Source organism: Cyrtonyx montezumae, unplaced genomic scaffold (genome assembly GCF_038088225.1).
Source record: "Cyrtonyx montezumae isolate F1298 unplaced genomic scaffold, pur_monq_1.0 scaffold_10, whole genome shotgun sequence".
Lineage (NCBI taxonomy): Eukaryota > Metazoa > Chordata > Aves > Galliformes > Odontophoridae > Cyrtonyx > Cyrtonyx montezumae.
In genome coordinates, this window is record NW_027071826.1 from 1578369 (window position 1) to 1604688 (window position 26320).

Genomic DNA, 26320 nt, shown 5'->3' on the forward strand with positions numbered 1-26320 from the left:
ATCCCCTTATGCTGCTCGGTAGAGGTTTCTTGTGCTATTTTCGTTGTCTTGCTAATAAGATGCTGCACATAGTAGAGATTTACACTGAAAGGCATTAGGGAGGATTATATGAAGATTAGGCGAGAAGTACCCACAACAGGTTGGAGATTTTATTACCAATTTAAAAAATTTCTATCACAGAAGAATTGTACTTAAAAAAAAACCAGAAAATTTAGACTATAAAACTGAAACATTTGCTACTCTTCAAAAGACTTATCTTCAATTTCATCATTGATTGCTTCTCAGACTCATACTAATAAAACTGGAACCATCTGAGTTTTCTGTGGTTTTTAAGTGAACCCAAATTCTGGGAAAATAATAAGAATTAAGCTCCTTCTTCTGCTGGACCATGGATACATGAACATTCCCTAGGTACCCCTCATGAAGAGTATGGATGGACTTTGGCACCCCTGGAGACAGTTGATTTCAGAAGGGCTCTGCAGGTGGAGGAATACTTTTTGTGCTGAGTCTTTACAACCACAATTACCTAATTGCAAGTTCTGGCTGCAGCAGACTAAGACTGATGTCCTGCAGATGAGATGCTGGTCTGTTGTTTCATCATCACTAAATAAATGTAGCTGGAATTTTGCAGTGGCAAAGCCACCCTGGCAGCAGGTCTGCAATGAAAATGGAAAATAAAAGTGCTTTTAAATAAAGTAGCAAGAAATGGGAGGTGGCAGATTTTATGACTAACCATCAGAACTCCAAGAAATTAATCTAGTATAAGGCCTAAACTAGAATTGAATTTGAATATATTGCCCACTAAATCAGAGTGTGCTTTGTCTCCTTAGAAAACTGCAACACGGCGTTCGACATCAGCTCCCAAAGCCAGGCAGGGGCACAGCATCTTGCTCAGGTCGCTTCTGTGAGAAACCCTGACCCTCTGCCTTAGGAATCTTTGCACGGTTTCACATCTGCCTGGGGAATTTTCTAAGGTCCTGTGCCAGATGCTAGTGAGTGTCAAACTATTTTGATTTTTAGAGATCTATGTTCCTTCCAAAAATGGTGCAGAATCCTAAATGTGTGCACCACGTTTGCTTTTCTTTCTAGCACTTTTGTTTTTCCTTACCAGTGGTCCTGAGCTGCCTGTGCTACACAGGTTGGAAAACACTGCTTTAGATGACTTGCATGCAATGATGGGGTGCTTAGCTGGGAATTCTGCAGAGCATCCTATTTCTGAGACCCATTCGGAGCTTGCAGTGTGTTTCCTTCACCCTATCTTTTATTATTAGCTCAACTAATAGTAGTTTTATTATTAGCATCTTTTTCTTATTAAAGCAGTGTTGTTTGCTGAATATAAACTCAGTGAATGAATGGGATAAGGTAAATGAAATCCAAGACCTGTACAGTAATGGGGGCATAAGTACCCAAATGCAGTTACTTTGAAGGACTCCAGTTTTTAAATTCATGTTTAGCTGGAGCTGTGGTCTTCACTGGGGGGTGAAATTGTTCCTCACAATCATCTTATATTAGGAAGTGAACATACTCTGTCCTTGTGCCCTGAAGTGGAGTCAGCTCCACTTCAAACATGCCAGACAGCTTTGTCTGAAATCTCTCCTGCAATGGGAATTCTGTACCTGGTATTATCCTATTTAGCAGTTCACTGTTCTCCTTGTTCAACAGTTCATCTGCTGACAGAACTTTTCATTAATACAATTAAAGTCTCCTGCTCCTGGCCCTGTCAACACACTTGTCCATAACTAATCCTTTCTTTTGTGCAGAGACCTCTTACACACATGGAGGCTGCTTTGCTGTTTCCCCTCAGTCTTAGTTAAGTACTTGACCCCTGTTCTTTCTGTCTTCACACACACACTGTTATTTCAACCTCTGATCCCTCTATCCTTTTTCAGATCTTTTCTGAAGCTTCAGAATCTCTGTGAATGCTGCAGCCAGCCTTTAAAATTGGAGAGGCTGCGAAATATAAACTTAGAAATGTAACACAGCACCACCAACAAGAAAATGAATGCTATTTCTTTGTGCTATATTTGTCCTAAAAACAAAATAAATTGGTTGTTTCCTTCACCTTTGGTGTTGGAACTTGATGGTCTTTGTGATCAAAGCCGTACTATGATTCTAAGCCTGAATTTCTCCACCCGAAGACCTTTGTGCTGTCATCTGAGTGGTGGGGACTGAGGTGTTGGATGGTGCAAGTTTCTGCTCCCGTTGCAGAACTTGCAGTGGCTGATGGTGGCATCTTGGGACTAGCCAGCCCTGGCTTCATAGCCTGCTGCTCTGTTGCAATAGTGGTATTGCAAAAAGCCTAAAGATATCTCCTTAGCTGCTGGCTACACAAAAGGTAGCAAATAGGAGAAGTGATTTACTTGGTCATTGACATGCACCACAGTCCTGATGACAAACACAAAATGAAAATTGTCTCAACTCAAATGCTCTCCTGTGGTAAACAAGAGGCATTTCATAATTGTGGAATTAGAAAATGTAGACAGCTTATTTCATTTGTGGCAGTTTTGTTAATAATGCATGGGAAGGCAAGTAATAATCTGGCATGCAATTATGCTTAAACTGTTTTCATGGGGTGAGAAGAAACAAAACCAGCAAACACAGAATAGCAACAACAACAACAAAAACCAAAACAATAAGTGTTGGGCTTCTGACTTCATTATTCTGTCTGTATTGGGTATTTGAATTGATTCAGACTTACCCTTTGCTATTGCTTCAGACTGTGAGCTGGATATCTCCCTGTGCTGTTTTACTCAAGCAGGTTTCAGTTGCCAAGCTGAGGCAGGAGCCTTTCTTCTCATCTCTTAAACTTGCAAAGGGTTTGAAATTCAGGTGACTTCTGATGAGGGATGCCCAGACTCACTCAGACAGTGCTTCAGAAGCTCACAGTGTGATCTCAAAGGCTCACGGTTTTGCCAGCACTGCTTCCCAAGCAGGGAGGCTGGGTTGCAGAGAATCCATTCTGTGAGGTCTGTGCATGCTACAAATGAAATCTGTGTGTGTTGCCCATAAGATTCTTCCTCTTTGCTGTGCCTGGCTCTCAGTAAAGCCCACAAGCTGCTGTTTATGATGCTGTGCTAAACAAACTTTGACTTAACTGACTCAGGATCATAGAATCACAAGGTTGGAAAGGACCTACAAGATCATTTAGTCCAACCATCCACCCATTGTCATTGCTACCACAAGCTACTAAACTATATCTTATAGCTCCTCAGGGGGTTTGAAACTAGATCTTTCAGGCTGGATGTTAGGAAATACTGCTTCACCAAAAGAGTGGTCAGGAGCTGGAATGGGCTGCCCAGGGAGGTGGTGGAGTCAACCGACCCTGGAGGTATTCGAGGAATGTTTAGATGTTGTGTGCAGGAACTTGGTTTAGTGAGAAGGATTGGAGATAGGTGGACTGTTGGACTGGATAATCTTGTGGGTCCTTTCCAAACTTGGTGATTTTATGATTCATGCATGTATTGTGTCCAGTTCTGGGCTCCCCAGTACAAAACAGTCAGGGATCTCCTGGAAAGAGTGCAGCAGAGGGCTACAGAGACAATAAAGGGCGTGGAACATCTCCCTTATGAGGCTGAGAGACCTGGGGCTGTTCAGCCTTGAGAAAAGAAGACTCAGAGGGGATCTGATCCACCTCTATCAATATCTAAGGAGCAGGAGGTAAAAGGACAAGGCTGGACTCTTCTCAGCAGTGTGTGGTGATAGGACGAGGGGAAGTGGCCACAAACTGAAGCATAGGAAGATCTGCACCAGTGTGATGTGGGAACTTCTTCACAGTGCAGTGATGGAGCACTGGAGCTGCACACAGAGGTGGTGGGGTCTCCTTCTCTGGAGACATTCAGGGCCCACCTGGACACCGAGATGTGCACCCTGGGTTTGGTGGTAAGCAGCATGGTGTTGTGTAATGTGTAACATCTAATTACATGAGCTGGCCTCTTGCAGCCAGGGCACAGCTGTCCATCCGTGGTCTGAGCATTTTAACTCCTGGTGTCACAGTGCTGTCAGAGCCAGCAGTCTGGGGTCCAGCTGCCATCTGCTTAGCTACAGCTCTTTGGGGTTTGGTAGAAAAGCAGTGGCTTGCGGCAGCAGGAAGATGCTTTCCTGCTCTGTGTGACAGCAAACTGCAAATCTTCCTATCATCATCTCTAAGTAGATGTTTAGCCGGTGCCATTAGTCTTATTTCTGTAAACTGCCTGCTTGGGAAGCCCAAAAGTAGAACACATTGCTTTTATTTTGTTTTCTTTTTTCTTTTTTTTCCACTAGAAAACAGAGCAGGTAGTAAAGAGTGAATTCCTGGGCTGATTTGTTGAAAATAGCAACCCGTGTTAACATGAGCCTCTGGAGATCAGTATATAAACACTCAGCCCTCAAGGGAATTGAAATCTCTTCAAATTCAGCAGTATTGCTCGTGGTGATTAGGTGATATTTTAGCAGGAAATGAGTCCTCTGCTTCTAGGTATTTGCAAAATACCAGAAAAGCTGGTTGAAGTTGTATCGCTGTGTCAGTGAGCATAATATGTGAGACTTCGGTGTGTCTTCAGTATGAATATTCTCAAATAGAATATGTTTGATAGAGAAGTCAAGGGTAAGGCAGTCCTGCCACAAACCAGGGGATGGCTGGGAGCAGCTGCTCCCAGGCTGGGATGCCATTGCAGAATCACTCATCAGGCTCTGGCCTGAAAAGGTGGAGGATTTGGAGAAGAAGGTTTTTATTGGTTCCTATCAGAATAGGGTTGATATTCTGGATATCCTCAGCAGTATTTAACCCAGTGAGAATTTTGGCTGAAGTAAGACAAAGCAAGGAATTCAGGGTATGATTCTTTAAAATGCACGTGATAAAACTTGGCGCAGCAGAGAGATTTACAGTTCTTTTGTTCTGCTTGCCTTGGAAGCTGTTTTGGACTGAATTTGCTGTTTTAATCAAGTAACACTTGCTGCTTGCTTCTGGTAAATGTTCAAACTAAAGCCTTGAAGTCTTTTACACAGAAATGCTTTTTGTAGGATCCATCTATTTTGATCTCAGTTTGACTGTTTATCTCTTCTGCGTCTTGCATCTAGTTTATATTCCAGCATGGTAAAATGAACTTGATAACAGCCCTTTAGCTTGATGCCTTAAAACACACGCTCAGCCTGCAAGAACCAATAAAGTCATGTTTATGCGGGTATTATGGTCTAGTAATTGGGAACGGGCTGACCTGTTGGCTGCGGGGCCTATGGAAAGTGGATTGCATACAGATCTTGTAACTGGCTTTGTTCAAAGCAAACACTGCAGTTTTGAATCAGAACCCTGTTCTAGAGCCAATTACAGTCAAAGAAAGGCTTTTCATATCTTTAGCAAGCATTAACAGTGTTTCCTATTGGAAACACCTGCCCTAAGTTAATATCTAAAATGGCCAGGAGTGAGCAAGTCACCTCACTGGACAGAAATGAATGCCTTCAGTGAGTTCCTAATTTCAGACTGCAAAGGAGATCAGGCAAGCTGTCCTTTAGAGATACCAGTTCCTCACCGTTTGCCTTGAAAAGATTTTGGTATAGCCGTTTCAGACCTTGACGTTCAAAGCCAGTTGAGATGAATCCCATTATCCATGTGGAAATTCAGTGCTCTATGTACCTCTGCAGCTATTTGCCTTTAGTTGAGATGATTCTGTCTCCCTGGGGCAATGGCACACTTGTTGTCTTCGTTGGAATCAGATATTCCATCACTTCTCATTGAGATTATATTAATACTCTGAGTTTGATTGTCAGCTATTTCCCATAAGGAGAAAAATAAGTCTTCCAAACCAAAGCTGATATGTCTTGATTAACTGTATTCCTAATGAATTGGTGACACGGGGTGCTGGACTGTCCTTATTGGGGACCTTGTTGTTTGATCTTAACCCAGGATACACCTCCACATGGTTTGTTTTCTCTTGCCAGCTTTGCCAGCAGGAACTGAGTACATCTGTGACTGGAGTGCAGCTTGTAAGCAAGCATCTGTCTGTGTGGGACCAACACTTCAGATAAACCTGAGGTTACCCAAAGTTCCACTACAGCTTTGGATGTGGGTTGCAATTTTAGTGGAGAAGAGTGAATAGTCTTTATTCCTAGAGTAGATCTCTTAAATATGCATGGCTAGCTACTGCTGCAAGCCAAGAGGATGGTCAGTGTTTTGACACCATCAGTGTCGTTCTGATGCGAGTGTGGAGCCCTTACTAGCAAATGTGATCCAGCACACCCTAAATCTGGCTGCTTCCAGCACTAGTTTGCTGTCAGGTCCATGAGTCAGCAGCCTTGCAGCTTCTCCATGTGCTCGGCTGCATTAATATTTACTGAGGGGCTGAGACTGCAGCAGGCCTGGTTTTTCCCACTGTGGTACCATGCATAAACGTGAGTATCCACAGGTTTCATGTTGACTTGTAATCTCTGGTGTAACTGTCATGCCATCCTGGTAAATTTGGATGTGGTACCACTTGCGGATGGATTTGTGTCTGATGTACTTCAGGAAAAAGTGACTGCTTGCTTCTCCCTTTTCTACTCCATATTTATTCCTCCCCTTGGCATGATTAGAGAGGAGATGGGGGGTACACAGGCAGGATCAGAGCACCTGCATGAATAGCATCAGCTACGTAAGTGCAATCAGCTGTTCACATTATTAGCAGAAATAGGTGGCCAGAGCTCAGCCTTGTGTAGCCAGAGAAGCTGATGCTTTTCAAGTTGCAGTCTTCAGTGGGTGTACAGGTACCAGTCATGATTTTGAAGCAGGTTTATATCTTCTTTTCTCTTCTAATCGTTGTACAATGCAGAGATTGCTGGGTAGATACTCAAAAGGCTTTTTTTCTGGATTTGAATATGGCTTCTGAGTTACTGCATTAAAACAATGGCTGATCTTCCTTTGTAAAAATAAAAAAGCAGCTATTTTTTGATGCAACCACGTTCTGCTGGTGACACTGAAATTATCTGAACGAAACGTCTCCAATTGCTTGACATCATCTCATGCGTTTCACCCTCACCATTGTTAGGGATCGTTAATGATTCCATTACAAACTCTTATTTGCAGAAATGATTTTCTAAAAACCATCTGTGTTATATTGTTTATGTTATATAAATGCTCAAGGACTAGACACGTATTAATAGATAGCCTTGTGATCGTGGAGCCAGCAATTACTTAACTTGTGATGACTCTATCACAAAGTCTGCTGACTCTCAGCACTTCGGAGAGGAGAATAAAATTCCTTCTGCAAATTGGGAAGATAATTTCTTTGGAATAGCACTTGTTACACAGTGCAGGAAATCTTCTGAATGCAGATAAGCAGTGCAGAGCTGGTTAGCTTTATGTGATGCGTTGGGAAAGACTATCAGGGTTGTGAGCCTTATCATTTCAGGTGAGGATGGGCTGGGTGGAAAAACAGGTGACTTTAACTGTTTATTTCCCCTGATCTTCTTATGTAGTATGTCCCAGTGCTGTTGTTCTCTGCACTGGGACAGAAAGCCTCAAGATCTCATTCACTTCCACAGTGTCAGCCATTGATTCTTAGTGTGTCACCACTCCCTAATGATAAAGAGTGCAGACTACACAAACAGGAATAAAAGATCTGCAGAATAAGATCATGAATTTAAGATAATATTCTACACTGCTGGCTTCTTTGCCCTGAAGACCTCGAAGCCACTTCCTACCTCTTGTGGGCATGGTGGTGTCATGGACTGATACCTTACAATACTCATGGGTTGAATTGCCATAGCTGATGTCCTCTGCAATAACTATTTTGTGCCTGGAAAGAGGCTCTTGTTGCAGTGTAGAACATTTGAGATTCATGCTGTCTGCTTTTAGGAAGCCCAGCATGTGATATTCTGGGTTGGAGATCCTTTATCTTTTTCAAATCGCTTTATTGCCTTCCAATAACTTCTTCCTGTTTGACTCTGTAGGAAGAGATGGAAGACCAAGCTCCAGTTGCTAGCAAAGGCACAAAGCAACATTTTTTTACTTTGGAAATACAAAATTTTACAATTATTTGAGTTGGAAGGGACCCTCCAGGCCATCTGGTCCAACTCCCTGCACTGAACAGGGACACCCACAACTTGATCAGAACCCCATCCCCTGACCTTGGGTGTCTCCAGGGATGGGGCACCCACCACCCATGGGAAATCTGTTCCATATTTGTTCTTCATAGTTGCTGCAATAACCACGTTGAATGTAGAGGGAATGGTTTGTTCAGATAAACTTTCCTGTTGCTCTGAGCGAACAACATCCAATAGCAGAAATAAAAATAATAACAAAGAGATAAAAGAGATTAGATTTAGAAGAAAGAGGGTTAAAATGCCCTGGCTGCCTCAGGGGAAAAATCTAGACCAACTGTGGCCTATATATATCTCCTAGTTTGTGGCAGCTTTTTAGGGCATTAAAAGAGAGGCTCCAGCAATACCACTGCTTTATCTGATGAAGAAAAAGCTTGATGTTACTGGCTCTTTTGTCCAATGCGTTCCTGGTTTAGTGGCTGTACAGGAGTTGTGTTCTTCAAAGTTTATTTAAAACAACTACTGTAATCATACATACATTGTCACAGTGTAAGGAACCAGAAAATTGCAGTGCGTAATTCCCTTGCAGTTGTCTGAGAAATCTCCCGTCTGCTCTGCTAACACAGAGCAGGTATCTGATGTGAAATTGTTCTTTTCCTACAAAGGGACTGCAGTGCTTTCAAGTTAGAGAAGAGCAATAGCAAATATATTTATATTTTATCTGCTATACTTAACAGCTGAATGAAAGGAAACTGTTAGCAGAGGTCAAGCATTGTTTGAACGTGTTGCAAATGGTTTCCCAGGGAAACAGCAAATCAGTACTCGTAGCCTACTGCAGCATCTCCAGAACAACATCCAGCCACCAGCCCCAGCCGTGTTTACTGTAGTACTTGGGACCAAAAGTGATGCAGACCAAAGGCAGCGAGCGTGTGAGTAGGAGCAGTACCAAAGGATGAAGAAACATTCAGCAAGAGTGGCCCCGTTACCGTCCTACAGTGTTTCTGAATTAAATTCGCCTGTGTCAGATGGTAAATGCTTTTTTTCCTTTATATTTAAGGCTAGGCAGGAATTTACTCTGCATGCTGTTCCTGCTCTTTTCCATGCGAAGGAATGTGAGTGTGTGTGGGGATGTATCTGTACATTTTTTAAGTAACTGATGCTTTGATGGCATTTTTCACACTTCAATATCATCTCGGGTAAGTGCAGTTACATCTCTCTTTTACGCGTTCAGTTGCTGTGTGAGTGATTTCTGATGGAGAAACTAACGTTGAAAGTAGAACAACTGGAAAAAAAAGTTCTTGTACTTCCATTCTGGCTTTTCAAAAAGCTGGGAAGTTAGCTCTGTGCTACGCTATTGAATTTATGGTAGTGTTTTAATAACGTGCCTCAGATCTATCGTTGTTTTAAAGACAGAAGCACCAACCTTTTGTGCCTGCTGACCCTCAGCTCAAGATAGCAGTAGTTCCCTTGCGCTGCTTTCCCCCCTTATTTTCAGAGATGTCAGCTCTGAAGCAATTCCTTAATACAGAAACCACAAGATAGAGACTGTGAAGCCCGTGGTGTGCTCTTGCTGACATGACAGCCGAGCACAAAGTGCAGAAACACAGCTCGTTCCCTGCAGAGTGCATGCCAACTTCACAGCACGCCTCAGTGTCAGCTGCAAATTTGGTGATGTCCAGCGAGAGAGATGGCTGCACTTAGCATGGTGATGCAGAGAACGTACAGCAGGGATATGCACAGTATAAATCAGAATTTGAAAGGGAGGATTTCTAAAAATATTCTTAATGTGCAGTCTCAGGGTGGTGGTGTTTTCTTTCTGTCTGTAGAAATCTCAGACTTTAACTGTTGTGAGTTTATTACACTCGATGTCAGATGTTTCAGAGCGCTGAGTGCTGCTTTCCAAAGTTGCTTGTTCTGCCTGAAATGAATTCTCTTCCTGCCAGGTGTGCTGTGTTCTTAGGAATACTTGAGCTGGAAAATTGCAAGGAGCATGCTGTCTCTGTTCTGATTTTTGTTATTCCGGCCAGTAACGAAATTGTGATTCCTTTTACTGTGAGTTAAATTCGGCACTACATAAAAGCAAAGCAAGAGGCACTGCACAGCAGAGCATGACTTTCAGCTCTTCAGCTCACCTGGATCAGACTGGCTTAAATTACAAACAGGGCTGGGTTTTGGTACATCAGGCAATTGCCTGTCATTTTTCTTGGGAGTGTGTGTGTGATATGGAGTATTCTGCAGTCTGAATGCTTAGCTGGTGTTTCTTTCTTGAGGGAAAAATGCCCTAAAGAAAGTTGAAGGAGCGGTTGGAGCTGACTGCTTATGCTTGCTGTTGGGTTTTAGGAAGTGTGAAATAGTAATCCTTGCCCTCACCTGGTTCTTGAGGAGCGGTGCTGTGGTGGGATGAGCTGGTTTACAAGATGATTTGCTGCTGCTGAGCCAGTGGCTCGCTACAGCCTAGCCCCAGCCAGCTGTCTGGGAGTCTTAACCTGCTCCCCATGCTCAAAAATTGCACCATCTTTTCCCTTAGGGAGGGTAAAATCCATTCGTCAAAGGAAGAAGGGGCAATAGACTGGAAGTGACTACCTGACAGCAGTTGTCATAGCTGACAGGTTGAAAATGGAAAGCTCCTTGCTGAGGATGAGCCTGACCAGGCAGAACTAATACTAACCCCCTGCTAACCTAGACATGAAATGTGTGTGCAGCCAGTTTTATAGAGCAGCAAAGATTTTAGTGGGGATTTCCAGTGAACCCCAATGGGATAGGGCAGTCCCCAGCTTCGCAAAAGTGCTGTAGCTGTCCTTGCTCCTTCACAGGCATCAGGAGAGCACATGGAGGGGATGCCACAGGGACTTGGGCCCTGAGCCTGTGTGCTGGAACGAGAGCAGGAGCAGTGCCCTATGTTCTTTTACCCCTCTGTTCCTCAGAAGTGTTTAAATAGGCTCTAAGACAGGCAAGGAAACTGAAGGACCTGCTTAATGCATAGCAGGTACCAAAGTGCTGCCACAAGCCCGAGGCAGACAGATCTGGAGTCACCCCACTGCATCTCAATGTTAAGTCTCTGGAAGTACTGAGAAAGTTGTTTGAGCTTCCTGGAGTCAACAGGAGAGATGGATGCCTCTGAAAGGTGATTCATCTCCTCGGATCTGTACGGCAGGGAGCTGGAATGAATCACTCTCTGGAGGCACCCATCAGGCAGGAGAAGCAATAGTTGGTGCAGGAGATGAATATAAGCAGTTTGATATTGAGCTGTGTGTCAGTGTGCTGACTGCTTGTGCACTCGCATCTTAGGAGACCTATGAACCAGCCTGAATTTACTGCAGTGTTTCTTGAAAGTAGAAGCTATCTCATAATTGGTTGATAATGAGATGCATATGAGTGATTTCAGGAGCGTCTTGGGTCCGAACTCTTTGTACAGTGACTTTATGTCAAAGCAGCCTTGTGGCTTTTGTTGAAGCTACTGTCGATGTGCTGCAGTGAAAGCAGAATGAGAGTTTAACTCGTAATGTCTGTTGCTTTTTGGAAATGTCACTACGTTTTAGCAATGGCAAGACTCAATGGCATTTCAGAAGATTCTCTTCTTTTTTTGGTGAGATTCATAACTTTTTATTGCAGACTGAAATGTATAAATCTGCGGAAGTATTGGAGGCCCATCTGGTGTAATTCATTACAAAGTTTGTAAGAGAGGTTGTCTGTAATGGAATGATACACGATTTCAAATGAAATGATTTATCTGCTGCTCAGTCAGTGCTGAAGTGATGAAAAATAGGACTCATCTCAGGCCCAGGAATCCTCTGACTGGTTTTAGTTGGTGCTGGGTCAGGCACATCTGAAGATGAGCTGAGGGCACCAAGGCTTGCAGGTCCCCATGGGGTCATTCCCTTACACAGACACATGTTGGCTCATGAGTGGCACGGAGGGCCATGGCTTAGTGTGTGGGCATGGTAGTATGGGTTGATGTTTGGACTACATTTTCTGACAGCAGAATTCAGTCCGAAGTATTCCACTCTCAATAGTAGTTTTATATTATTTTTTGCAAGTGCGTATAGGTCCTTTAAGTTCTAAATATGCTGTGTTATGACCAGTAGCTTTAATAAATAAGTAGCTGTTACATTTCCGAACACATCACTGCTCTCCTTAGCTGCTGTTTGCACTTCAGAGGCCATCCAATAAACTTGTTTCCAGAATTTGTTCTGACATTCGCACGCTGGTGCTGATATATTAATTTTGATGTCAGATCAATAGGATTCCCTGTCTGTGCTGAAACGGAGACAATGATTTGAGTTATGTTAGAATGAGTAAAAAAAAAATTGTCTCTGTTAAAGTGTGTAAGGAGAAACAGAGAGAAGCAGGGCAATGCACATAGTGGCCCTTCAGTGAGAAACAAACTCTGAAGTCCTCCAGAGATGACTGTCCCTTATGCCCATGCATCACAGCTCCCCAAAAAGCAGTCTGCAGGTTGTTTACAGCCAGAAAAGCTTTTCTCTGCTCTGCAAAGGGCTCTTTTTTTCTTATGGTTGCAGCTGTTGAACATAATGATGTTGCAGCCTGAATCCATTTTGTACTGCAGTCCCCAGTTGGAGGTTTTAGGACGCAGCAGCTGCGGACCATGCACACCATATTCCCAGGTTGGTCAAAAAGCATGCATCTCAGAGCAACGTTTTCATGCAGCTGTTGTATAGAAGGATGGGTGTACAGACTTGCAGGTGTGTTTATCAGACTGGCATGCAGAAGCTGAGGCAATTATACAACCATTGATACAGGAATGCTGTTCTAAGGGATCAGCAGCCAGCTATGAGAATCTGGGGAGATGAAAATCAACCACTGCATGAGTAGATACCTCTGTGCAGCTTGCTTAGCAACTATTTCTCACTTTACTTATTTGCAAAAGATAAATAACATGTATATCCACCCATATTGGCTGGCTTCATTAAGCTTCAGTGGAAGTTCCTAAACTCTGATACGTGTGTTAAATCTCAACGCTACTGGCACTGTTGCTGCCTCTAACAATAGCAGGTACATCTGGACATACACTTTGCACACATCTCATGCCCTTTCCATCCCAAGCACAGCCAGGACGTGCAGACACTATGCCTTACCATGCCAGGTGGCTTTCACGGACCTTGCAGTTTATGTGAGCAGAACGTCTCAGATGAAATTTGCAGTCCAGCCCATATAAGGCACTGGGACAGGAGCTTGTCATAGCTTCTACATTGGCAGTGCAGCCCCAAACAGTCTCTCTAGCAATCAGAAGAGCTGGTAGGAAAAACACAGCAGGTGTAGGGACGAAGTGGAGTCCCAGGTAGCTCAATTCTGGTTGTTTTCCTTCCGTTCTGAATCCCTCATTTGCTGCATCTTGTAGTGATAGGTGCAGATGCACTCATATTTCTTTTGCTCAAAGCCAATCTGCAGTCTGTAGATGAGTTAGTATGTTTATATATTGTTTTAGATTACTTTTTATTTTTACCTCCCAGATTTTGCTTGTAAGCAGTGGCCACAGTGTTCAGCAGCCTGTATCTTAAATCAGGAGCATTAGGCATGCTGGGACTAGATCCCAGCACTGTTATCATCACAAAGCCAAGGAGATGCAGGGCTGGATGGTGACTTCAGGAAGTTCATGCCCTGTCTCCTTTAAGGCAGAGCAAGATGCATATTCAACATCCCTGATGGGTGTCTCTGTCTTTTGTCTCTGCTGTGAGACCATTTTTCAGGCACTTAGTGACCACCATATGTTCATTTTCCCTCTTTTGAGGGTGACATGTCCCTCATCAGGCACTGAGTTATCTATGGGATGATGAAATTTAAGTTATTTGCTCCCTCCTTGTTCGCTTCATAGCAAAGATAGGAGGGCGTATTGAAATAATGGAGATTTCCAATTGTGAGGGAAGTTTCTGTTAGTTTGAAATGAACAGCTGTGTGCAGACACTGAAGAGATAATTGGCAGGAATTGCAGATGGATGTCACTGTTAAACTACAACAAGAATGTCTGCTCTTTTGCTTTCTGCTCTTGACGACAGTTAATCATAGTACGGGAGATCTGCTCTACACCATCACTGAGTCATTTGTTTTTCATTAAGATCTGAAAATCTTATTTTTCCCAGGGCAAAGAAACAATTGTCATAACCTTCTCATCCCCTTCAGACATGAAAACTTCCCAAACTAGCAAATAGTGAATAAACAGGGCATTACTCTGACTGGGCATACGAGCATAGCTCCGATGCACAAACACTCCGTGTCTCCGAAGGATGTCTTTAAATGGAGAACATCACTGATGTCTGAGATACGTTGAGATGATTTATCTTCACTGAGGAAACTAAGAGGTGCTTGTTCCTGAATCCTGTGTAGCACACTATCTGTAAAGATTCTCCTTCTAGAGTCGGTCTGCTTGGTTTTCATAAATGTAATTATGGCTTCTTATCCTGAGTTGAACTGCTAGTTCTGATCTCTTTAAAAATTGGGGAGAGTTTGTCCTCGGGTTTTAACTTCGCGTTAATGGTGGTAATATCTTCAGATGCAGTGTTGCATCTCCAGAACAGCCTTGCTGGTTATACTGAGTGTGCCCATTCCAGTGTATCCAGGGATAATATCTGATTTTATACTGAGTCCCTTTGGCTGAAATAAGACAGCTAAGGACATGACTCCAGTAGGCAGCCCTTCCACAGCTGTGTGATAGCAGTGGCAAACAATCCAATTAAAGCCATAGCTAATGCTCTGTAATGAGGTTTTCTTGTTATAAAATTGACAGAAAAAGCTGTCCTCCTATAGCAATGGCACCGCAACTCCGTCCCTATTTCTTTTGAGTCACGCTTATCCGATGTTTCCCCGGCCACAAATTTTACATCATCTTTTCCTTCCTGCACAACCTTGGGACCAGAAGTTCACTGCGAGAATCTCCAGCCCTCGTGGCTGTGTGCTGTTATCAACATGAGCATGTGCACACGGGCTGCTGGAAGTGCTGGGCTGGCGATGGGTGAGCGCGTCCTTCGTTGCGGCGGATGCTCACCAGCAGGTAAGGTTGCAGCACAAAGGAAGCGTTGTCAATTCTTTCAGTGGTGCCCAATTTAGCAGGAACATTCGATTGACGTACTTTCCACGTAGCACCAGACTGGCCTCGACCTCCATCCATCTGTCAAAACTCAGCGATTGTTTCCGCGGCAGTGGCGTGAAGACATCATGTTGTCAGTGCAAAAACAATGTCATATTAGGAGCTGGGATTTTGAGGACGCTGTAGAGCAAACGTACTTTAATACTGTATGAGTAAAAGGAGGACTGTAAATGCCTTGAGTGACTTTTTGGCAAAGCTCATCTACTGCCTGAATGCAGTGATAGCTATGGATCCTTCCGTCCTCTGCAGGGCTGTGAAAACAAAATGCAAAGAAACTTTACAGCTCATAAGCATGTCATCTATTTAGCTATCAAGTTAGTTGTGTAATAAAAAAACCAAAAACAATAGACCAACAGAAGACATGTTTTGGCACTTGCCAGCAAGGAGGATGTTGCTGTCTCCAAATTAGTGAAAGCTTTGTCCTGTGGACACGCAGAGGCTATGGAAAGGAATTCAATTATTTGAGAGGTTCTTAATTTCCACTGGGGCAGTTGTTTAGGAAAGAAAAGAAAAAAATCAATTATGTGACGACGAGGCCATTAAAGTTACTCCCAGGCTAGATTTTTATAATGAATTCATTATTTTACTGGTAGTCCATTCAGTTCCTTTTTAGTAGCAACTTCGAGACCGTTAAAGACGAAAAGGTGTTCCCTGCAGAATTGCATGTGTTTTGGTATTCTGAACACTGTTGTCACTCAATAAATACGTTGTACGTATATAAAAATAATCTGAAAATCATTGTTCTTAAACCTCAATGCAGAATGCCTCCTCTCCCAGCCCCGTGCATAATAGTAACAGTGATTTGTCTAGCTCGAAGCCATAGAGGGGCAAATATTCTCACTGTGTGAACTGCACGTGGAAGTTCACGTGTAAATGTAAAGCCACTGTTCTTGCTTCAAATCTCTCACAGGGACGGAAGACAAGGGAACCACGTGCAGGTTATAGATGGATGCTGAAAATGGTTTTTGGGACACAAGGCTCTTGCTGCTGGCTCCTGGTTGCAACTGAGACATCAGCAGCAGCTCCTGGTGCCTCACCTCCTCCATTAGCCTGGGTTCAGAGCAGTGTTCAGAAATGTGGATAGGCATGGACTTCAGTGATATCAATCATGTAGTTTAGGCTAGGCACAAGCATAATTACCTTGCTAAATTGAACTACACAGGAATAAGCATGTAGTAATTAATACAAGACATGGACAGACTCTGATAGAAGCAAGCAGAAAGCCACGTGTTCTCCTTGCTGGTTTTTCTTTGGTCTGCATATGTAGAGAAATAGCTTTACTTCTTAAACTATTAAATGTTTGCATTTCTAGGGCAGGAAAGAAAAGACTTTACTGAAGTAGAATAAAAATAATAATCTTAAAAAGTGGGACAGCGCAGGGGGTATCTTTTATCCAGTAATGAAAAGTCACCCAGATGGATTTGATTCATTAAGTGTTTGATACGATCCTGTGTGGCCCTTTCCTGTTTTCCGTTCCCTCCTTTGTCAAGTGAATGGGCTGAGTGTTACCTTGACACTCGGTTATAAGCTCCATACAGTTAAGGAACACTTCTAGCAGCAAGACCCAGCACTCTGGCAACATTTTTCTTGTTTGCTCAATTTTTACCAATCTCTTTCAGTTAAAAAAAAAAATCAGGTAAATAGAAAAAGAAGCCTAACCCTGTGTGAGTATTTCTACTCAAACTAGTTGTTCTTCCGTATATCAGGCACTCATCCTAAGGTTTACATCTAGTGTGAGTCAAATGATTGTGATGCTGATGGTGCTGCTCTTCTTCTGGTGGAAGTGTATTTTGGGAGCTTTTTAGTTGTTCCTTCATTTTCACATGATGTGTTATGGTAGGACCCTCCTCTTGCCATCTCCAGGAGGTCGTGCTCTCACCTCCTGAGGCTGTAAATCCTCCATAGGCATGTGAGATTCAAGTATACAAAACATCAGTGGGAAAAATCAGTGCTGCTCTTGATTTCTGTCTAAGCTTGGAGGATCTCAGTGGATCCCTTCTCGAGGGCCAGTAATTGTGTGAGTCAGCAAATGGGAATTACACAACATTCTGTTGTTCTTTCTCCTAACATGGAGTTAGAGGTACACGTGCAAGGTTTTGCTGGAGGGCTGTGTAAATGGTGATTTGCTGTGCTTGCTGCTGACACAGGTTGGATAAATTAGCCCAGCGTATATCTCTTCACCTTCTCTGTCAGAGTGTCTCTTTAAAATACGGTCGGATCAGTAGCATTAGGTGGCCCAAGCTTTCTAACTGTAACGAGGAAATTTTGATAAATTACTGTGCTATCTGATTGCTTTCAAATACAAAAGGAGATCTCACTAAATCAGGCAGTGACTTTCGATTAAATGCAATCTCCTGAATTGCAGTTTTGGTCTCAGCTGCTGAGTTTCTCAATGTACGGGAAAAGATTGATGTGCCTTTATTGTACCAGATATAAATAACTCAGAGCTCTTTTTGCATACGAGAAAAATAGGCATCCTTGAAATTTTGGCTGCAGATCATCTGCTAGACTTCTGCTGAGTATAATGTGAATCTTGAGCTTGCTCTAAATTACATGAATGGAGATGTAGCATGTGTCTTGTAACGTAATGAGATCTCTTTAAATGATGCGTATCAAAGTGAGCAGTGATTTGGGTCGACACACCTTGGTGGCTGAGGACAGGCAGTCAGCGAATGCTTCCTGAAAATAAAGCTTCCTTAAGTTAAGGACTGGAAGATTTGGAAGTGCCTTTTTGGATATTTAGGCCAGAAAGTGCTGATCCTCTTAACCTCGTGGAGATGGGAAGTGACTTTCAGCTGTCGAACGAAGGTGTTATGCTGCTTCTTGTGGGGTGACAAGTGGGAAGAGCAAGGCTTGGACTTGTGAAATGAGTAGAACAAGGTCATGGGAAGAGTTGTGTGGCTATTAGATCAATATTTTCTCCATTAAGAAGTAAATATATGAAGATGAAAAGCTTTTTAAACGTTTGAAAGTATCTTGTAGGCGCTAAAAAGCTCTTCGGTGATTGATGTTCACCAAAAAAAAAGAGGAGAAACAATTTAGTGCCTAGAAACCAGGTGGGAGTTGGTCCTTGAAAGTCAGCTTCAGTGCTTATGCTGTCATAGACCGTATCCTGTCCATCTCCTCCTTTGTGGTCTTTGTAGTTAGAGCAGGTGAATCAAACACAGCCTGTAGTTAATGTGTGGTTATATGAACCCTAGCGTCCTCTGGCAACTGAATGTTGACTTGTTTCATCTGTTATCCTGAATACAGTCCCAGCTTCAGGAAATGCATTCATGTTGTTATTTGGTGTGGAGCTGTTTGCTCCTAATGCACTGAAGTGGCTCATGTTGTAATGAAGCATGGTGTCTTCTAAGGGGTCGTTGCTGTATTTGTTTCATACTTAGCACCTTACACGTGGGTTTTGTGGCAGTTTTTCTATGCTTTTCCATGTGAGGCAAGTGTTTGTTGTATTAAAGCCTCCAAATCAAGGCAAAGTCAGTGGCTGCTCTGGATATGTGTGACTTCTGTCAGTCTGAGTGAAGTGGTCACCGACTGAAGTTGCAGCTGCAAAAGAAGAGGTGGGTGATCTCGACAGACCACGAACACACGTGCTTATTGAAAACAGCCTGTCATCTTGGCTTTCTGACTCAGAAGAGGACACTCATGTGCTGCTCACGTGCTGACCTCTTCAGCAGATGCCTTCAATAAGTTTGGGAGTGTGTGCCAGATGGCCAGGCTCACTCTGCCGGACTCCAGCCCTGCGCTCTGTTCTGTTACTTGCTGGTTCTTAGTCCAATCCTTCGAGCACTTGTAAAATGCTGCTCCTTCTCACTGGCAAACTTCTCATCTGGTGCTGCCGGTGTTTGTGGCACCTGGGGCTCGTCCACTGCCTTGTGCCTTTGTAAAGTCTCCCTGTGACATGCAGTGTCTTGGGGATGGCTGCACCTCGCAGCAGAAGAAAAGGCAACTTCCACGAAGGTGTGGAGACGATGACACAGTGCACCTTCAGTCTTCAAACCGATCTCTTCTGTGAGTTAGCAAAAGCCTACATCCTAAAGACCCATCAGTGACCAAGGCTTCATCCGATGCAAGAGCCTCAGGGATGCTTCTGAAGGATGGAAGGGGAAGCTCTCCCCTTGAGAGGCTCTCAGCACCGACCCCATGGTTCCTCAGCCCTTCTTTCTGTCCTATGGGGAATGGTGACCTCTCCTTTTGCCTGATTCAGTGTCAGTGCTCAGGAGGGGCCCACGTGAGTACAAATTCCTTTGACTGTTCAGGCCCTGTGGATGGAGCTGCATGGCTGAGAATACGCTGCAGGACAGGGATCTCATTTCTTCAGGGCAAAGACTGGTTTTCATACAGCAGCATTTATCCAAAGGGGGGAGAGAGTTAAAATATTTATTTACTTACTTATTTACTTTATTCTGACCACAGCTGATGGTGATTTTCGCAGTGTGCTTCCTTTCTCCCACTGACTCGTTTGTATGCGTTTTGCTGACAGTGTTTGAAAGCCCCGCTTTCCTCCAGGGAGTTTACAGCCAAACTGATGCAAACTCTTTCTTCTCAGGTGCCTCACGATCATCTGTCATCCAATGCAAGCCAGGAGGCAACTGCCCCAGCAGACACAGAGGCATGACTAGGCAGCTCTCCCCTCTATCTGTGGCTGAAGATTCTGCTGCTCCCATTCTTGAGCTGCAGAATCGAAGTCCCTCGGGAATCTGTCGGCACAGCAGAGTCGGGAGGCAGAGCAGATCAGGTAGGCACAATGGCCGCGCTGCCGGTGTCGCAGCACGCCTGCGGAAGGCCTCTCCCATCTGGTGTTTTGAAAGGTGGTGAGGAGTCCGAACGTGCTGACGTTGGGTTTCGGTGCTGCAAACTGCATGGCCTTGGGAAAGTCCTTCCTGTACCTGTGTGCAGGCTGGGGTTTAGGTAAGGAGGAAGCGAGGATGGGAGAGAAAGTTCTGGGTCTCGGTAGGAACATAAAGCGTGTTTATCTGAGAAATCCTGTTGGCACAGAAGATGGTGGAAGGACGATTAACGTTAGCCTGCCAGTTAGTCTTACAAGGTGGTTGTGTTTCCTCAGCTTCAGCCTGGCCAGAGACCAGGACCCTTAAAATCCAGCCATTTACCTTCTCAAAGACAGTGACAATCTCAGCTCGTACTGTGGACAGTCTGATGAAGAGGAAGAGGAGCCACAGGTGGAAGGATATCTAGAAAAGACCATCGCGTTCTCATCATCGAGCAGCTGCACATCAGGGCTTCCATCAGGAGTGTGTCACACGCTTTACTGCAGAAGTTTAGCTTTGTAGGTACGGTGAAAGCTGGCTTCTGCACCGTGATGTCCATCTGTCATGGTATGGGAGCAGTTACAGTATGCAGCCAGAGACCTTCAGTGCGCTGAGTTGTACTGTTGAGAACAGTTACATGACCAAAATAAAGTAACTGTCCCAAATGCTTTGGAAAAGTACGTGTAGATAATGTGAGCAAAAAGGGAAGGAAGAGCAGGTTGGATCTCCCTTGCACACTGGAAGTGTGGGAGATAAGCCTTTATCTTGTCACTTCCTCACTGATGGCAGCAAGAGTCAGCTGTTTTCTGCCTTGAGTTGGATGGAAAATAGTACTCCAGGAGTACTCTTTTGATGGAAACCCCCAGAAAGACATTGAGTTTGATGACTGCAGCAAGGAGTGGGTGTTACAGCATCTTGCAGTGAAGATTTTACCCAAGATACCACATAACCATTCATCTGTTCTCATTTTTTTGCAGATATCAGGCTGAATAACTCCATATTTGCTTGCACAAGGGTACATCCAAATCAGAATCTGTCTTTTGTTAAGAAACAACTTGTAGTCCAGTTGAGAAAAGAATAATACCGTGACATCATGTTCATCCAAGTGTTTATTTTGCAATTTTTTAGTCCCATTTGTAGCAAGATCTTCCCTTCCTCATCAGTGAGGTCTAAGTATCACTGACCTGACAGGTAGGTGAACAAATATAAAGAATATTATTTTCTACGATGTAGTTACGAAACACTTAGGTGTTCAGATGAAAAGCTGTAGGTTTTGATTTTATTCATCTTATTCTTTTGAAAACAAAAGGTTTTTCCTCTTGTCACGGAGACATCACATACAGAAGTTACATTACTGACAGACTAAAGAGCCATGCAGGGATATTTCTGCTCTTTGACTTTCAGCACAGTTTGCCACTGACCAACGTAGTCTGCCTGGGTCACCTGGGGTGTCATCTTCATTCTTTCCCTGTCTTTTCATCCTTACTGAGTTCTCAGATTGTTTCTGTGCTCTTAACAGGTTAAGTCAGTTGGTTTGTTTTAAACTGAAGTTCAAGTCACCAAGGGTTTATATGACCTTGCTAACTGTAAAATGCTCTGTGCCCACCACTTTGGCTCATGGATTTATTTTCTTCTCATTAGCATAGCATTCAGTATCTGGACTCAAATTCTACTTTCTAGCTCAATTCAGACCCAACTTCATGACTTGGGAGTTCTCCAGGCTTTTTAGTGTGAATTGTGTGTCTGCTTTCTGTATGTTCCTGCCCGCTTTGAGTTCAAGCCATGTGATTCTTTTAAAGATATTTCTTATCTTTCCCTTGTGGATCTTTGACCAAGTTTTAGGTATGCACATCTCGTGGATTTTGAAAGCAATGGTTGAGCTACTGTGTCACTTTACCTGAGGATTTCACTTTAAATGTAGATATCTAGTCTAAGGGGAGATAAGGGCCTCCATTGGGTGACACATCCCACCTCCGTTAGGTACATGAGGATGAGATCAGCCACCTTCTCAACATGCCTGTCCACTATCACCAGGTATAGAGGGAGCCTAGACAGCATTTTCAGCCTGAAAAACAATTGCTAACTACTGTATGTGGGGTGAATCCTGTCAATGAAGCGCTCGCAAAAACTCCCCACTGTTCATTTGATTAGGCTAAATCTCACACAGGTCTTTTAGATCGAGCTAGGACTTGTGAAAAGTGTGTATGTCTGCCTTTCCCCAACATTCAGTCCTGTAACAGCCAAGTCAAATGCTAATGATAGTGTCACGCATAGTAACAGCAATTACGGTGTTATTTGGTAATTGGGAAATGTGATGTGTGATAAAGATGCTTCAGTGTGCCATCATTGTGTGATTGCTTTAACTGTTAGCTGAAGGAGGACTAATTGCATGGTAGTTCTGCATAGCACGAGGACCTGTAAGAGGATGTTATGAAATATATTCTTCCTAAACCATTTTAACTTACAAATAAACTGTAATTTACTTTTTAATAGAAGATAACAGTCATTATTATAAGTGCTATAAAAATACATATGTTCTCTCAGGAGCTGAAGATAATGCTGCAATGGTGCTTATCTATTCAGAGTTCTATCTGATTATCTTCTGTATGTATTAAATGAACCTGTAATTTTATTTACATTCTTGATTCATCACTAAACAATGAAGCAGCTAAACACTTTTTTTTTTTTTAGGGGAAAAAAAAATGCACCATACATTGGCAATTACAAAAAGCTTAATGTCCCAATTGGGAATTTTTTTGACTTCAAATGTACTCTCTATGACGATGAATCAGTTTTAGAATATAGCGTCGGTCTAATTTAGTAACTCAAAACCTCACTTTTACGTTTCTTTATGGCTATAGCAGAAACAGAAGTGCAGAGGGGAAGTCAGAACTGAGTTCAGGTTGAACATAGAAGAGTGCGTGGGTGCTCTCGCTGCAGTAGATGTATAGCTCCTCTTAGCATCAGCACTTTTATGGTTTATTACATCATATCACGTTGAGTTGATGCAGATAGTAATCGTTGAGAATAGCTGCAGGTCATGGTTTCCACAAGGAACTCCTGTTCCTGGTATCAGAGTGATGTGATACGTTCTAATGTGGCATGTGTCGGAGATCATTGGTGCTGCATGAGCTCACGGGCATCAGTGAAGCCAGAGAGATGCTGCTGCAGCCGGATCTGTTGTTTTCAGCTGGGATCTGTGAAATCAAAATCAGGTTCCTGGGCTGCATCTCTGATCGGTGAATCTGCAGTCCTGGTTCCAGTGATCCGCAGATTAGATCTGAAAAGCACAAAAATGGAACGTGACAACTTTCTGATTCCTTCTTGCTTATCTTTAGAGGTTTATTTCCAGGCATGCCGAGCTTCAGTCTTGTTCAGTTTCCTTTTTTAACTTCAAAAGTGTAAACTCACAAACTTGACTGAAATAATCCCTGTCTCCACTTCGGAATATCGAACCACCAGACTGTTTCTTTCACACCTCTCAAGTGAAACAGTGATTTTTGATTTAAAATCTTCAATAATAAGAGCTTCTTTCTGGCTCCAGATGTATAGGCTCAGATAGCTTTTATGCTGCAAACATGCAGAGTAATTGACTTTATAGTGCAGCCGGTTCCTAGAGACGTAGCTGTGTTCTGGAGGTTTGGCTGACAGAAGGAAAGAAGGGCTGATAAAACCAACAGCTTAACCATGATGCTGTTACCTCAGGCCTCTATTGTGTTTATCCTTTGTTCCTATTCTCTTGAAGGTAGCATCATTGAAGTATTTCTTAGTGGGCTTTTGGTGTTTGTGGGACGTGCAGGAATTAAAGAGAGAAGGCAGGGAAGGGTTCGTGGCTGGATCACTAAGAGAGATTTTGCTAAGAGTTGATTTGAATGCATTAATGATGTGCACCACTCTTCTCTTTTTCTGTATTATTTTTATCCAGGAGAAGAAGGGACACAAACGCACGCGGAGAGCAGCAGTCAAGAAGCCGAGGGACAGACACGATGCCAGTCTTGCACATCCACATTTCTTAAGCTTATTTGGAGATTTCTGATCGTTTTGTCCGTCTCTTCCTCCTGGGTCGGGACAACGCAGTTTGTCAAAATCACATATGAGACATTTGACTGTCCTTTTTTCATGACTTGGTTCTCAACAAACTGGAACATTATGGTATTTCCCATTTATTATTCTGGGCACCTTGCAACTGCACAGGAGAAGCAGTCTCCAATCAGAAAATTCAGGTAGGCTTTATCGTGGCAATATCAATTTAAGCAGCCTGATTTCCGTGGACTGAAATCACTGCACTTCTCAGTTTGACCCATGGTGTCAGAAGACAGGACGAAGGTCATGCTGCAGAGAATCTCGTTCATAAGTAATTTTTAAAAGGCTAACAGATGAGTGACACGTGCTTGAATAAATGGATAATTGATGGTTAGAGGTTTCTTTTCTTTCACTGAGTTGAAAAGGTCAATAATTTGCTTATCATCTTGCTGGTATCTAAGATCTCTGTGTGGTGAGTTCTTGCCTGGATCAGGTTTCCACTGACCATTAATCTGTCCTGACAGAATGGTAGTGTAAGGTGCAGTCAAAGCAACTCATAGCTGTAGAGAATTAAAGATGCTTCAAGGTGAGGATATGGCTCGCTCCCTGTGCCTGTTTGCAGCATGAAAATTGCCTTTTCCTCCTCCCCCTGCTGGATCTCAGCCCAGAGGATGAGCACCTCTGGAGCCTTCTCTGCTCTTTTGCGTGGTAGGAATTACTGAGGGTTTCAAGCTCTTAGCTCTCCTCTGCCTGTAACTCTGAGGAGTAAGCTGGCATAGCTGAGTGTCTGTCGTGCTGGGGAAAGATGTTTACAAAAGATTTTTGTCTTTCTATAAAGCCCTGGATGGAAATAACTGTTCCCCTCTCTTGCAAGAGCTTGGGGAGAGTGACTCTGACCTTGGGCTTTCCACGTGCCTGGTGGGGCTGCAAGTTGCAGTTGAGCTCCTAGCCTCAAAGTGCAGAGACTGCAGGAATGCACAGTGCTTGCTATAGTATTAGTCTGCATCGGTGCAGATGTAGAAATTCCCATTCCTTTTCAGTAGCCAGTCTGAAACGTGGGCATTCAAGATTGGAGGGGGACCCAAAGAAGTCATCCAGTCCAACCACCAGGACTGCAGAAGGAGCAGGCTGGCTCAGTTCCACCCTGGCTGGTACTTAATGCCACATCTGAGGGCTTGGAATTACTACCTCTTTCTGGGGCAGTTTATTTCATTCTTCCTTCTCCATTTCCATTATTCTACCCATCACCAGTGAAGTTGAAGCTTTTTTCAGTGATGGAGGTAAATTCAGCTTGTCACAGTTTAACAGACCTTCTCTGTGAAGGGGGGATAGTTTTGAGCTGGGCCCCTGTTCTGTTACTCCAGCACAGAGCTGCTTTGAAAACAGTATTACTGTCTGCAGCAGTGATCTGCTCTGCCAGATATTTACAGTGTGTGGCCCACACCTTGTTCCCTCTGGCAGAGGGTTCAGCACAGCTGTCACCCTGAACACGAGGAATTCAGTTGGTGACTGTCACGGGTAGAGTGTAGCAGGGCCAGAGTCATCCCCTGGCTGCTTTTTCCAGGATCTGTGATATAATTTGGCCCTAAATTCATCATTTCTGTCAAATCAGCATGACTGAAATGGAACAGTTGCACTTAATTAACTGCTGTAAAAACCTGGTGCTTAGTATGTTAATGATGCCTTCATTCAGATTCTTTCTAGAGTGTTGGTGAGAACATTATCAGCATCAGCTTGGCTTCTGGGTATGGGGTAAGGTAATAATAAATGCATCACAAATAAGGAAGAAGGTGGGAGTAAATAGCCCTGCAGATAGGGCCTCTGCAGCTATTTGATTGGCATCCACCAGAGCCAGGTTTTGAGCAGAACGTTGGTGGCAGTGAGTAATAAAAGCATGCTTAAATGGTAGATGCATTTCCCAAGCTGTTGACTTCGTTGACTTTGTCCTGGGCTTTGTCTGCTTGGTCTGTGCTGCATTATGGCTGGACAAGTTCTTTCTGCTGGGATTTGGGAATGGAAATACCTCCAGAACGAGTGCTTGGTTTTTTCTGATGCCTTAAAGAATTGAAAAGCATCATTTGGAGTTTTTGAATTCAGAGTTATAGAAAGATTTGGTTTGGAAGGGATCTTTGGAGGTCATGTAATCCAGCCTTCTACCCACAGCAGGGTTAATTTCCTGGCTGATCAACTGCTTAGTTAACTGCTTGTTTTGTGTTCTCAGTACTGTTCTTGTTACTATTTCTTCCTTTTTTAATTACATTTTCTAAGGTTTCATGTTGCTTCATTTGATGTTTTTATTTCTGTGGAGGAATTCTGGTCAGTAAAGCCTGTTATATAATGATTCCAGGCCTGCCTCACATCCAGAAGAGGTTGTGTTTCTGGAGGATGTAGTCCCTCACTACAGGCTTTAAAGACAAATGACATTTTGTCCCACAGA

At 43.4% G+C, this 26320-nt stretch overlaps 1 protein-coding gene across 2 annotated transcripts in view; it reads left to right on the top strand.

Moving 5' to 3' along the window:
• Positions 1-26320, top strand: part of SLC35F4 (solute carrier family 35 member F4) — a 100295-nt gene that overhangs the window by 60690 nt on the left and 13285 nt on the right. The window contains exons 2-3 of one of the 2 annotated variants that reach the window (XM_065747900.1): positions 19641-19829; positions 23786-24083. In XM_065747900.1, coding sequence (XP_065603972.1) covers positions 19641-19829; positions 23786-24083 — 487 coding nt within the window. Of the gene's footprint in view, positions 1-19640; positions 19830-23785; positions 24084-26320 lie in introns of those variants that run through there. The other variant, XM_065747910.1, reaches the window with a different exon arrangement.